Genomic DNA, 14,171 nt, shown 5'->3' with positions numbered 1-14,171 from the left:
TGGAATAATTTTAGAAGTAACTTGTGTATGGGTTTAATATGCATATCAAATTCCAGCATAGTCCAGGAATTGTATCAATGTTGTACATAATTTGCATTTGTTTTAACAGTGAGTAAGAAAATATTTCTATCTGAAGATTGTTTTGGAGTTTGATAATATATATTGGAATAAATACAGCTATAGAGTGGAAAATCAGGATAATTTGATCACAACACTTGTTTTGTCCCCAGCTTAGTAACTGCAAGGAATTCTGTGAGGTAGGGACAGCATCTTTGCTTGGGCCTGATTTGTCCTTTGCAGAAAGTAAAATGTGCTCAGCCAAATACAAAGGGATACTGTGTAAAACCTTTGAGACAGCAAGCATTTCCAGAACTGTTGGGTTGTCCTTGATGTCCAAACCATAACATCCTTGGGTTTTTTTGTCTTTTTTGCAAGTTGCTTTGCTTGCCTTGACCTTACAGATAATCTTGAATCTTTCATAGTTTATATTGTGCCTTTTGGTCTTTTCTCATGTCATAGAAACATGAGTGTTATATCTTAAAAGAGGATTTTAAGTATGTTTTGAATGAAACATTCTCAGTTCTTATCAAATGCTCATTATTTGGTTGTATTGTTGTATATTATTTTGGATTTATGGTAGTCCTTTAGAATAAATTTAAAAGTTACTCTGTGCTTTGTATTTTTTCTGATACTGAGAGATTTCTGTTTCCCCTTGGGTCCTTAATATATTTGTTATAAGATGTAATTTATCAGAAACAAAGTACCAGATATTTTGTGGTAAGGAGTACCCTTAAAGGTCAGAGTAGTGTGTTCATTCTGATGAAACACCAAGGCAACTTGACCTATATTGCATTAGCATCTGGTATTAAGATGTAGCAAATGCTATATAAATTTAATTGTTAGAAATAGAAGATTCTGAGGTTGGAATTTTTTCTTATTAGGCTTATCTTTTCTTCCACTATTTATAGTGTAATGGAAGTACAGTCAAAATCTAAATCTATGAGAATTACCAGGATTAATCCAAAATTGTTGAGTACCTAATAATTTTTTTATTGCCCACTTGTAAGTAGTGGTAACCAGGAAGATGCAGGAAAATTTGATTAACTATTCTGTGCTTTTAAGAAATTGTCATGTTTGATTTTTTTGGTACTACAAAGGCCTGACAGAATAACTCCAAATCTGGTATTTGCAGTGTAAGTAATAGAAAGGAAGGTGAGGGACAAAGCAGGCATTAGTAGTTACCCTGAGAAGAGAAAATACTTGCAGGACTATGTACAATCGGGATTTTAAAATGTCAGTTTTTGTCAGCTTACATCTTCCTAAAAATTATGGTGGTGATGGGTCAGCTATCCATCTCTTTCAGTTGCATTCTATTAGCTGATGATAATTATTGCTTGTAAATGAAGATCCTTTCCTGAATGTAAAGGACACAGCTCTCCCAAAGCCTCTTTCTCCAGACCAGCAATAGCTTTGTCTTAATCCTCCATGCTGTTCTTTGGAGTAGCAGGGTAGTACCTGAAACCAGGACACATGTTAGTGGGCTGCTGCTGTTCCACATCACCTGAGGCAGGAAGTGGGATGACTTTGAGGAAACTCTGTTTGTGTAGAATGCAAGGGGATTAAATCAGAGATGCTGCCTTGCTGGAACTCACACACTGGTCTGCGTTGGAGCCTGCTGTGTGTTGCAGAGGTGGCTTAGTTCAGTTTCACTAACCTTGCTGCTGGTAACTCTTTTAAAAATTTGTATATTTAATTAAACCCTAATTTATAGTTTGTTAGTTTTCTGTTGTTCTCTGTTGCAGCTACTTTATTACCTGCTCTGCCCAAATTCAAACCAACTTTGGTATCACTGCAGTGTACTGCCTGTGCTAGGGCATGTGGCTTGTTAACTCTGAATGTCCTGGTTAAAAACCAGCAAGATGCAGTACCAAAATATGTTTCAAATAGTTTATGGACAGACCTCAAAGTAGTCATTGTGAGTTCCATCAAATAGGAGTAATGTTAATGCTGTTCCATGTTACTGATTTTTTTTCTTGTGATGGAGAAATGGTGCTGTTACTAGGAATTCCTGAGAGCACACTGGTAGAAGAGGGGACAATTAAGTCAAAGGGCTGTTAGAAGCAAATTTGGCCTGCTGCTTTGCTGTGTCCAGTAAAAAAGCACAGCTGAATCTAATAATATAAACCCATGTGCACTGATTTACATTCACCTGGAGAAGGTGAGCAGGGGGGCATCTAATCTAGAATGACTGAAAAATCTAAGTGGAGAGTGCCTAAGCAACTCAACCTGAGACTGCCAGTGTAGTACTGTGGGGACAAAACCCACAAAATCTCCTGAGATGAAAACAGTGAGTGACAAGTAGAAGCAATTGGTGTTACTTTTATTCTTGATATCTGTGAAGAAGCTTCACTGTAGTCAGTGAATGAAGGACAAGTGATTATCACTAAAATTATTGCAACTGGGGAAAAATGCCTTGCCTCACATTCTGATCTGGTCAGTTTATCATAGTGAAGTGTGGGATGTGTCTTGCAACACAGCCTGGAAGTACCTTTAGTGGGATGGTCCTGGGTTGAAAGTGTCTCTGTCCTCCAGTGGCAGAAGATGGGATGAGCAAATGTTTAAATGTTGGGATCAGAGGGATTCGAGTAGGAAACAGGACATGTTTTAAATGCTATGGCTGATCAGCTGTTTGAATAAATTGTTAGTACTTTAATGATTTCTTCACCCTTTTTCATAATTTCAGATTAGTTCTGAATGCCTTTCTGGAAGATACACTCCAGCCAACCAAGCTTTTGAGTTCAATGTAGAAATGATGTGTGAAGTGCAAGAATGTAGAATGGGTCAGATTGGATGACATGGTTTACATCTCTGACCTTAATAGATACTATTTAATCATATACAACTTACATGGTTTTAACTGCAAATGCCTAAGAGAAGTCCAGCTGTTTCCATGGAAAGTTAAGCCAGTGTCAGCAATGACAAGAGTTCCTGTCATGACTTCCTAATGTGATTCTTATGGGAATTGAAAAAATCACAGTGAAACATTTAAAACATGGCACATTTGAAAAGGTTTGATCTAATTATTCTTTGCCTTTTTTTGTTAGATATTTTAATGAGATGTCTGCACAAGGATTAAGACCTCGCACTGTGTCCAGTCCTATCCCTTATACACCCTCACCAAGTTCTAGCAGACCTATATCACCTGGTAAATATTTAACCCAGTTTCTAAAATTATTGTATGCATCACATAGTAACGTGCCCTATTAATATATTTAGGTCAGTAGCCTTTCAAAGCTAGTTTGGAGAAAAATCCTGCATCATAAATGCAAGAATAGTTTTGCCTTAGGTGTCTTCTAGTACAGCATGTTCTTGGATGGTGACCAGATATTCTATATTTCAGATCTGTGGAAAGATAATGAAAATCATTTAAGTAGCTATCACTTGAACTTTATTTCTTTTTGCTCTTTTTTTCTCTTTTGCTGTCTTTTTATTCCTCCTCCCTTCCCACACAAGTTGCTCAACAGGACACATAAATCAAATGGATTTCTAGAGTCTGATGAAGAACTAGTAATGAGATTGATATTGTGCTCTGAATCAGAACTTCTTAGAGAAGTTTAATTTTAAACATGTTGGAAAAAAAGTCAATTTTCATTTCTCTTCAGCAGAGAAATGGCTTTTATACTTCTGCTATTTTCTGTTATTAAACAATGACTGCAAAATTAATAATTCCTATCTCACATATTTTGTATAACAGAAACAAACAAACCTTTTATGACTTTCTAATTACTGGATATATTTTAAGTCAAGTGAAATGCATTTGTGTTACTAACTCATTTATTGACTGAAATTTAAAATCCCTTAAAATTGCACTTGGACATTGATTACAGACTGTTGGCAGTGGGTATTACATGGTGCTCACAAACACCTTGTACATAAAGAAGTGAATTTGCATGTCTGGCTTTCCCATGTTCACCTCTAGAGCCTGCCAGGCAGATGGGATGTGCTCTGTGTTGACACAGGATGGGAATGAGACATTTTATTACACAGGTCTGCTAGAACATATAAATGTCTTTAGATCCTTGAATTTTCAAGGTTGTCTGTGGTTTCTCTAAGGACTTTAAATAGTTTTCATCCAGGTGTTGCATGTGTGAAGACCAGCTATGGCCGTAAGCCATGTTACAGTGTTAGAGATGAGCAGTGTGACTATGAATTTTCAGAAGGTTTTTGCATTTCTGAAATGAGCCAAATGGCTTGACTTCCAAGGTGTCAAGGTGTGTTATCAAGAAAATGATTCACGTTTTCTTATCCCTTTCCTGTAACTGAGAGTGCAGAAGTGTAGTTGTGCCAACAGCTGCTCTGGAGGAACAGCTCCATTCGTGGATCTCTGTGTGCAGCATTTATAGCAGTACAGTGTCCAGCTGCAGGTTGGAGCTGCAGTCACACAGAAATTACAGCTCTGTGTGGGACAGATTACCTGCTAACTTACAGTCTTGCATCTTACATTATTTAGCAATGCACCCTGTTTAGGTGCTGATGTGTCAGTGCAGGAGAACTCTGTCAGTTTATTCCTACACTGAGACTGAAGTACACGCCTTGCTCCCTGTGAATTTGATTTCCCATCAGTAGTTGATACAAGACTGAAAATTTTATCCCAGAGGATGCTGAAACACACTCTGAAGCACAGCTGAAATTATTATTTCTAACAGAGTTTAGGAGTTTGGAAATTTTGGTGTGGTAAATGTTCCAGGCTAGCTTGTCTGCGCAGGCAGCTGCATTAATCTCCTTTTCATCTGATAAATTAATATCAGCAGTTGGGAAGTGTCAGACTTCAGAAAAATAGAAGCTGCAGTTTGTTAGAGAACTAATGAGATCAATTGGGAATTTTGTAGAGCTGTCTGGGATAAATTAATGAAGTAATGGATGAAAACAAATAGGTTTTGAGAGTATTTTGTATCTAAAGTAGTACAGTAAGATGATGCCAGAAGTATCAGCACAGAATAATAAAGCAGCTGTATGTTGCATCAAGTATTTGTATGACTTGGCATATTTCATTTGGGAAATTACGTGCCCTGAATATGTGAAAGCAGAATTTGTAACCAGTTAGAAATGCTGTAATTTCATGTGGATAGCTGATTGAATGGATTGCATTCTGGCTTCTGAATCCCAGAGTCTTTTGTGCCTGTATGGCTTGGGATACTACTTTTGAAAACTCTTTGAAGCTGAGGTACTGCTGAGATTTCTAGCACAGTGATATGTGCTAGAAATCTTCTAGAACTTTGAAGATAGTGTAATTACTGCTGCTCCTAGGCAGCTGGGGATTAGTTGTTCTAATTATCAGTTAGTCTTCATTGTAGTTACTGTTCTGTGCTTTGCTGCTAGATAGATGTGTGGGGCTGCAGAGATGAACTGTCCTAAATGTACATGCACTGCTCTGGTTTTGTTTCTTTGACTGCCATGTAGGCTTGCATTTGTCAAGCTTGTGGAGCTGGATTATTCCAAAGCAGTTCAGAATTGCCTTGTTACAAAGGTGGCTCTGTTTTGCCCATTATTTCTGGGCTCTTACTCTGACAGGCTGCCTTGTCACCTCCCTGAACATTGACTTATTTCTATCCTTGTTGCTTACAGAAGCACTTAAATATAACACATGTGCTCTACAGATAATCAGATTTTGTAGTGAAAAGGCAGATGAATTTTGTTGTTACTCTGTAGAGGCAAGGATTCCATGGGAGTAATTTGTAATTTGCACCAGACGTACATTGACAATGTAACAGAATCAAACAGAATTGAAGGAAGCACAGGCAATTTTATTTATATAACTTCATTATTGATCTGTTTTCTTGTCCAGATCTTGTCTCATGTCTTGTAGTCAGAAACACACAGGTGCATGCAGACAGGGATGGTGCTGGGTGTTGCTGCAGGGACATTGTTCTGTATTGGTTTAGTGTTGAAGTGTGGAAACTGTTAAATCAGTGTGGTGTTATAAAAGTTTAATAGGCCTTCAGAAATGTTTTCTGGTCATTATTCTCCAAAGCAGTTGTTTGAGTCTAATTGTAAACAACTGAGAAAAGTCTTGTCTCCTTCCTTACAATATTTTTGTCAGAAAGCAGAAAGGAGCAAAAGGTTTTGGAAAATGTGCTCTTTTGAGAAACTCAAGCTGTTCAGAACTTTTTAGGTGTGAACTTCTAGCATTTGGCAGTTGCTGTTTCTGTTTCCCTTGGTTAAATAGACGTATACAGGAACTCTGCATTTTTATAATTGAGTTCTTACAAAAAGGAAATATTTGGATGAAAGAATGAGATATTTGCAATATTGAATATTGGGCTTTCCCTAATGTAGGTAAAACAAGTTGCAGTTTTAAATGTTAGTTGCTAGCCTAGTCCAGCTAGTAACATTTCCCAGCATGTTTTAATTTCCCTGTCCCAAAGGTCTTTAAAATGCTGAGGCAGAAGAGAAGGAAGCCTCAGTGCAGATCTGGTGTGCCTTGGAGAAGCCGCCTACATCCAGTTTTTTTGTGGAACCTCATTGAGACCCACAGATGACTTCTCCAGGCACAACCTTTCTGCTTCTTCAGCCTGTATGTTGTTCAGGGAGCCATTTCCTCCATGGAGAAATGGAAATACTTAGGGACTAGAACTAAGTTACTCTGGGAGTCTTACACCATTTATCTTAAGTGAAAAGTTATGTTTAACATTGTATAGTGTATGTTTGAAACATATAGTAGTAAGCTACAGGAAAAGAAAATAAATTTGCATCACATTTGTCAGTACAATTAGTATTTTCTAGATGGCTAATCTGTAGCACGTAACAGTTTTTAGGCTATAATTGATTCAGAACCAAAAAACTTTAAAAAACCCTCACACTTTAGTTTTTAATATCAAACAAGAATGTTGATGTTACCTTGTTTTAACAATTTTAGGTCTGTCATATGCAAGTCACACAGTTGGTTTCACACCACCAACTTCACTGACTAGAGCTGGAATGTCTTACTACAATTCTCCAGGCCTTCATGTGCAACATATGGGACCATCCCATGGTATTACAGTAAGTATTGAAATTAGTAAATACTTGTTACCAATATAGTTTGGTTTTTGGAAGTTATGATTGGTTGTCCTTAAGCTTTTTTACAAAACATTTTTGTAAATGTTTGTTTTTGTCTCCTTACTCCAAGACACCTATTGCTGCTTTCTTCAACCCTGATTTTCCTCTTCACCCCTCAGAAACTGATTCTTTTTGGAGATCCTTGTTTTCTGCAAAAGAATAGGCTGTATTATCATCTTAAGGACAGTAATAGGTATCATCTTATGGATCAGCAGGCAGGGTGTGAAAAGTGATGTTCTAAGCTACTAAGCCTATCCCAGGAAGTAAAAACATTGCTTTCATTTTTCTCCTAGTCTCCACCATCTGACGGATGAGTCATCTGAGGTTGCTTCAAGCTCAGGTTTTCTTCAGGATGACACACAATGCTACCATCATGTCACTGTAACAGGCAGTTAACTCTTATTTTCTATTGTCACTGGCAAAGAAGAAAGTTAATATAAACATTTGTTAGGGCAATTTCTCATATCTTTCAACGGAATTTATTTCCTTTTTACCTGCGATGTTTGATGCATTTCTGCTTCATTGTGTTTCTTCTAAATATTTGTGGAGTTTAATGAGCAAAAAAAGCCTAAATATTAACCATATGGTAAAATACCTTCTCGTTGTTGTATCAAGACCATTTTGATTTTTCTCAGCAGGTATGGTAGTATGTAAATATTCATCAAGGTTTTGCTTATACTTGTCATTCTCAGATGTGAAAACGTATTTTAATAGAATTTTTAGTACAATGCTAAAATATGGCTGCTTCTGGTTTAGGAGGGTGTGCAAAGGTAATTGTCAGAATTTCACTGAGCTAAGGTGGGTGGGAACGCTGCAGTGGTAGGTAGAACAGAAAGGAAGCTGGAGCTCAGCAGGAAAGAAGAATTCTGGTTGGGGCTCAGCCCATGGCTGTGTGTCACAGGAGTTTGTCACAGGAAGATCTTTATGCTTCTGGAAAACATAGAAACTAATTTTATAAATGAGTTTGTCAAGGAACTTGCTCTGTTCAGTCTCTGAAATACTACTTTTTCTGAAACTCTAAATGAATTGAGTCACTGTGAGAAAGATCATCTGGAAGACAAAATACTAATTGTTCAGAGAAAGGTGTTGACAAACAGCTCATGGCTTTGCCTCAGTACTGATACCAGGTCCCCTTATATGTATGCAAATGCAATAAATGATATTGAGTGTTTCAGAGGCATCAGTCAGTTTTCAAGAATCTCTTGGGTTTCACATATAATTTTAATCTATTGTACATAGTTGTGCAGAAAAATAGATACAATATATTTGATTTGGCTAAACTGCAGTTTCATTCTTGGCTCTTCATTTTTTTTATTTCCATTACAAAATAAATTTGACTTTACATTTGGTAGTACATTTGCTATAGAACTGTTATCATGCTTCTCCCCAGAGCTGACCACCTGTGGTTGATTTAGTAATTATGGGTAGGTGGTTTGTCATGCCATGAGGTTGTTGATTAATGCTAGCCCGATTGGTAAGTAATGAGCATTTTTGTTTCAAAAGTGCAGAAGTTAGTGTTGTGGAGTGTAATTTATATTTTTGCATTACTGACATTAAAAATTATCCTTTCCCTCCTACCTCTCAGTTTGTAAAGACAAAGTGGGTTTTCAGTCTTTGTTTAAATGTACCAGTTGTTGAAAATCTGTGGTTTCTGTTCTGAGGGGGTCTCTCTAACAACTGCTTCACTCCTGCAGCTCAAGGCATTGTAATATTTTTTTGTTCTCCAAAAAGCAACTTGTATTGTGCTTTGGTTTTGCTCCAGTGTGTGGGCTAAGAGTCTTTCAGAGAGCTGGAGATGGTGGGCAGACTCTGATGCTCAGAGCTTTCCCACCCACGCTCAGGTACCACATCCTGGTACCCCAGGGCCAGCAGCATGAAGGCAAGGCTTCCTCAGCACCTGCTGCTTGGGCAGGCACAGCTGGGAGGGGCTGTGCCTGCAGCATCTCGTTTCTTTTTAGGTTGCTGGACATCACGGGTAACATATCTGCAGGACATGTCTTGTGTTCATTTCCTGCAAGCTGCCAGGAAGGAAGGCATGTTCTCTTTGATGTCAAGAGTACTTCCCCTTTCCTTTGCTACTCCATTTTCAGAAGAACATTTATTTTATGTAAAAGTTGTTTTGTGACTTTCTGCAATGTTTTGAAATTTCTTCTTCCCACATAATTGTTCAGACTTCTTTGTGTGATTGGTTTTTTTTCCTTTGCCAAACTTAGAGGACTTGCACCTAACTTTGTTCAGGAATGTGTTAAACGTGATTTCAATATTTGTTCTGCAGAGGCCTTCACCACGAAGAAGTAACAGCCCCGACAAATTTAAACGTCCCACTCCTCCTCCTTCTCCAAACACGCAGACCCCAGTGCAGCCACCTCCACCTCCACCTCCGCCACCCGTGCAACCTCCGGGCCAGGGCGCGGCGTCGCAGGCAGCCAATTTCCAGCATTCAGTGCATCCCTCCTCTCAGCCTTAGTGCATGTGCTCTGCAGTCTCTATGTCAGAAGTGGACTCATAACACGGAGCAGTTTACTAAAAGCCAAAGGCTTACTTGGCATATTTGGATTTGACTTATTTGCACTGAGGTTATATAGGCTTCACTGTTAATTGTGTTGTAAACGTTTGTATAAAATGCAGCCAGTGTTGTGGGTCTACAACACTAACTTAACAAAGTTTTCCATCAGTGTTTACTTGAACTACATGTATGTCCATTCTCTGGCTGGAACATTTGCTACTCTGTTTGGTAATACGGCATTATGTCGTTTTGCTTGGCTCCAAAGCTTCATTTTCCTGGCTTTTAGGTTTGTAAAATTAAAGGGATACCTTTTTATATTTTTTCATGACAATTTGCAGAAAATGAAAGGCATGATGGGCTACGTGATAAATTCTGAAATATTACAGTGTTTACCAAGCTTATGGAAGATCAGCACTATGTTTCAGTCATTTAATTTATCAGCTTCTAGTGCAAAAGTGAGTCAGACACCCTAATCAGTGCCCAAGACACAAGCTCTCTGGTATTTCCTAGCAAATAAGCTTAATTCACAGAGGACACATCCATACTTCTCCTGTTTAAAAGCACCTCAAACACATGGTACAGTCAGAACTTTACACTGAGGGAACTGGCTTGTTGGAGTCTGTGGAATGTACAATTTGTGGACCTTAAGATTTGATGATGTCACTTGACATTTCTGCTAACCTGTAAGCTGCCCATACCGTGTGCCCTGTCACAGTGACTGCAGGGGAGTGTGGTCCTGCCCACAGGTTACTGAGAGCTGATTCAAGTGTGTGCTCTTGGATTTTTTTGCTGCAGAAGGCGATGTGATTGTAGAGAACAGCTGATGATAATTTCTTTCTTGTTAAAATATATTCATTGTGATTCCCCTGAAGCAAAGGTTGAACAGGTATTTTAAATGTTCAAAAGTCTGTTAGAAAACGAGATCATCATAGAGGAATATATTGGCTTAACAGCCAAAACTTTGTATTGCTTGGTAGAAACAGAGTACAAGAAAGTAGCACAACATGGCACTAATGAATGCTTATTTAGCAGCCTAAGCCGGTACAATGTACAAAGAAATGTATTCCAAATACATTCTTTCCATTCATTTAGCACAAATAAATTGGTTTCACTTTGCAGTGGAACAAAGTGTCACTTCTTGATATTGACATCCTACTCGGTTACATTTTTCCTGAGGTTCCTGTTGAGTACTGGGGTTTATATATTATTGATAATTTTAAATGGTTTACCTCATATATATGGATATGTGGGCCATGGAAAATGACAAGAGAATGTTTATTTTATGAGAATATGTATCTGGCTATAATCAGAGCAGAACATGAGTAATTTATCTTTTGTTTACAAAAGTTTGTTTGACATGCTTAATGCTTTATTAAGGACATTTTTAAGAAGGAAGTACAGCATTCTGGTAGTATACTAACACTTGTACATATAATGTCATGTTTGCCGCTCACCTCTTCAGTCAGAATTGCAAACTGAAAATCCTTATGAGAATAGTGCTCTAAATCAAAGTTGTAAGTTAAAATAATGTTGTAAAATGTTCCGCTTAAGGCAAAATTAGAATTTCTACACCGTAGCTATGTAGTTTCAGCTCTGAGAGAATTTAGAGAAATACATATATAGTCTATTACACTTCTTAAACCAATATGGGATCAAGTGCATTATCAAATTACATTACATTAATTATGGTAGTTACTCTCCAGTCAAACAATTCTCAAGATTGTGGCAGACCTAAAATTTGACCACTGCTTCCACCTGAAAATTATTGACCATAGCAGATGCTCAGCTTTCCATAGAGGAAACTCAGCTCTGAGCATTATAATTAACCAGAGCTCCTGAATAAGTGATAGGATTGAATGGGAGAAGGTGACAGATAGTCAGAGGTGGGACTAAGGTCAAGATGGGATTGACTTAGTTTGACGCTTGTCCTTTTGTAAACATAAGACGAAGAAAAAAATATACTCTTTTTGAAGTAGGATTCCAGCTCAAGTATCCCAGAATTTGAAATGGTGCCCTCCTTTCTGAAGTGCTTTGAGATCCTTGGATGTATGGCTCTGTGGAGGGCAATCTCATGGTGGTGGTAGCACAAATGTGGGTGGAAAAGGAAGAGCCTTTGATGGTGTTTTAAGATCTCAAAATGGAAAATTGCCTAGTATAATTTACATTCGAAGCATATTCCAAAACTGAATTTGTGTAACCCAAGTTCAGCTGCTGTTATAAAGTGTCTTAGTGAACTTTCCTTACTGTTCCAGTGGGACTGTTACCAGAAGAAAGTAAAGAACTGACAAATGTATACTAAACCTTGAAAGTGTAAAAAGGCACTAAATTGGCCTTATCGAACTAAGAACGTTGAACAAACATTTGCTTGCAATCAGAAGTGTTAAACTCTATTTGTAGACTTTTTGAATAAGATGAGAAATTGTGCACAACCATCTCCTAATAAATGTAAATGGATTTTCAGTTTTCCTTGTGAATTATAGTCATGAATTATGATTCTGCAGCTGTGATTTTTTTATCAGATCTGTAGACTGGAGAAACTCACCTGACAGTGAGGTCCAGCTCACTACGAGGGCTTAAGTGCTTTGTTTCTCTCAGCACCTGGGTGGTTTTCTGGCATCCTTTTCATCACTAATGCCTCTCAGTTGCACACTGCATTGGCACTAGCTGTGTAAGTCCACAGAAGCAATTTCTAGCTGTGTGGAGCATTTTGTGAGCATACCCCTTCACAGCTAAAGATTGCAAAAAATAAAATCTACTTTTCAGCTGTTTCAGCAGTGCTTTCCTCTCTGACAATCAAGCATGCTATACAATTCTTTTTGTATTTTCTCTCAAGGGATCTGGCTTGGACACAGGAATGCAGCTGATGCTCTGTAGAGCATTAAGAGCTTATTTTATCCACTATTTGTTCCACAGAAGTTCTTTGGAAGAAGAGGTGGGACTGTTTGGGGGTAGTCTTCAACTAAAAGCCAGATAAGACTGTTTTAATTACATGTACTCTTTTAAGAGCATGTTCCCAAGGGCAGAAAGTACATCAGAGTTTTTCCAGAAAGTATTAGTGCTGTTCTATTGGCAGTTGCTGTTCTGAAGCTGAGCAGAACAGGATTCCTTTCCTGTTAAAATGTTTTCATTTAGGAATCCAGCTGCCTGGGTGGAATCCCGGTGCACTTCAGCTGAATGAAAAATGCAGTCTTGGAAGCAATGAAAATGAGAAAGATTCCTGGGGTGTCTGCAAGTTCTGCACTGCTGACAGGAGAGTATATGGACCCTGTTAAATAAAAATGGAAACTGATCATGGAGACAAATAAAAGAACCTTAAATAGTTTATCAAAGAAACACAGTCTCTCATCCTCAGTGTCAATTATTGCTTTGCTAAGAGGATGCAGCCAGGGACCTTGATTGAGCTTTACAGTGTTTTTCCTGATCCTAATGCTTAGTTTTACAAGCAGTACAAATTCTAATACTGTTCAACTCTTTCTGATATTTCCTTTTTTTCAGTCATGGCAGTCTATTTCTTTTTGATCCTTGGGAGTCTACAGAGCATGGACTATGCAGAGCATATTTCTCCAATTCAAGCCATCTCATAAGAAACCAGAAGGTTTATGAGTGTAAGCTATAAAATTATAATACATGCATATGTTACAACAACCTCCTTAAGAGGAAAGGTCTCTCCTCCTGAAGAGAGCAAACAGAGCCCCTGAATACCAAATGGACTGTATGCATAGAGACAATCTGATTTCCTCAATTCCCTGAGGAGCTGAATTCCTCTCCCAGCCTTTCTTTTTTTTTTTTTTTTTTTTTTTTTTTTTTTTTTTTTTTTTTGTTTGAATCATAGTTCTTAGAATTTTAAATTATTTTAAGGTCCACGTCTCTGTGTAATAAGTACTCAGGATACCTTCATGTTAATTGTGGGTAACAACCATGAGTCCCAGTACAAGTAGAGTTTGAGTCAATGCCTCTGTGTGGACAGGAGGAAGTCACTGAACATGGCAGACCGTGGCCTTCGTGGTGCAGTAAAAGTGGGAGTGTGTGCTCATATAATGATTTATTTTTCTAAGCAGCTGCTTTTGGATTTTAGGTGTGTTCTGAAGAGGAGATAAACTGTGGAGTTGGGCACTGCATTACAGGCAGCTGCTGCTACTTTAGGGAGAAGAGTGCTTGTGCCTGTTCTGCTAGCTGGGCTCCAAAGAAAAGTACTACCTCATCTTTCAGCTGGGATGATGTGGCCACAGGGTCAGCAGAAATGCTGCAGCTCTGTTAGGTTTTGTTCTACATGTGTTACCTGGATGGGAGTTTTTCCTCACTGGAATGGGGCTCCAGAGGTTGTAAAGCTTTTGTAGAGGAGGAGTGAAGAGTTAGGACAGATGGTTGAAGGTTGACTTTGTGAAAATTGTGTCCCTGTAGTAAAATTGCTGCTCAGAGTGCTCTTTTTCTAGGCCTGGAGATTGCCTGTATTAAAACTATTTTGGGGGGTGGGGGGCATTTTTTGTGATTTCCATTGAAAAAATTCTGTGTTGCAGTTCTTCAAGTTTATGGTGTTGGTATCTAATTGAAAAACAACAACCAAAAA

At 38.2% G+C, this 14,171-nt stretch overlaps 1 protein-coding gene across 2 annotated transcripts in view; it reads left to right on the top strand.

Annotated features, from left to right (window-relative positions):
- CCDC6 (coiled-coil domain containing 6) overlaps nt 1-12,064 on the top strand; it is a 48,294-nt gene extending 36,230 nt beyond the window's left edge. Inside the window, exons 7-9 of one of the 2 annotated variants that reach the window (XM_064716488.1) lie at nt 3,105-3,205; nt 6,917-7,041; nt 9,374-12,064. In XM_064716488.1, coding sequence (XP_064572558.1) covers nt 3,105-3,205; nt 6,917-7,041; nt 9,374-9,565 — 418 coding nt within the window. In that variant the 3' untranslated portion in view covers nt 9,566-12,064. Of the gene's footprint in view, nt 1-3,104; nt 3,206-6,916; nt 7,042-7,391; nt 9,349-9,373 lie in introns of those variants that run through there. The other variant, XM_064716489.1, reaches the window with a different exon arrangement.
- The last annotated feature ends 2,107 nt before the right edge of the window (nt 12,065-14,171 follow it).

The sequence above is a fragment of the Zonotrichia leucophrys genome, chromosome 6 (genome assembly GCF_028769735.1).
Source record: "Zonotrichia leucophrys gambelii isolate GWCS_2022_RI chromosome 6, RI_Zleu_2.0, whole genome shotgun sequence".
Classification (NCBI taxonomy): Eukaryota; Metazoa; Chordata; class Aves; order Passeriformes; family Passerellidae; genus Zonotrichia; species Zonotrichia leucophrys.
The sequence above is the reverse complement of the archived record's forward strand: the minus strand, read 5'-3'. Positions and strand labels throughout refer to the sequence as shown.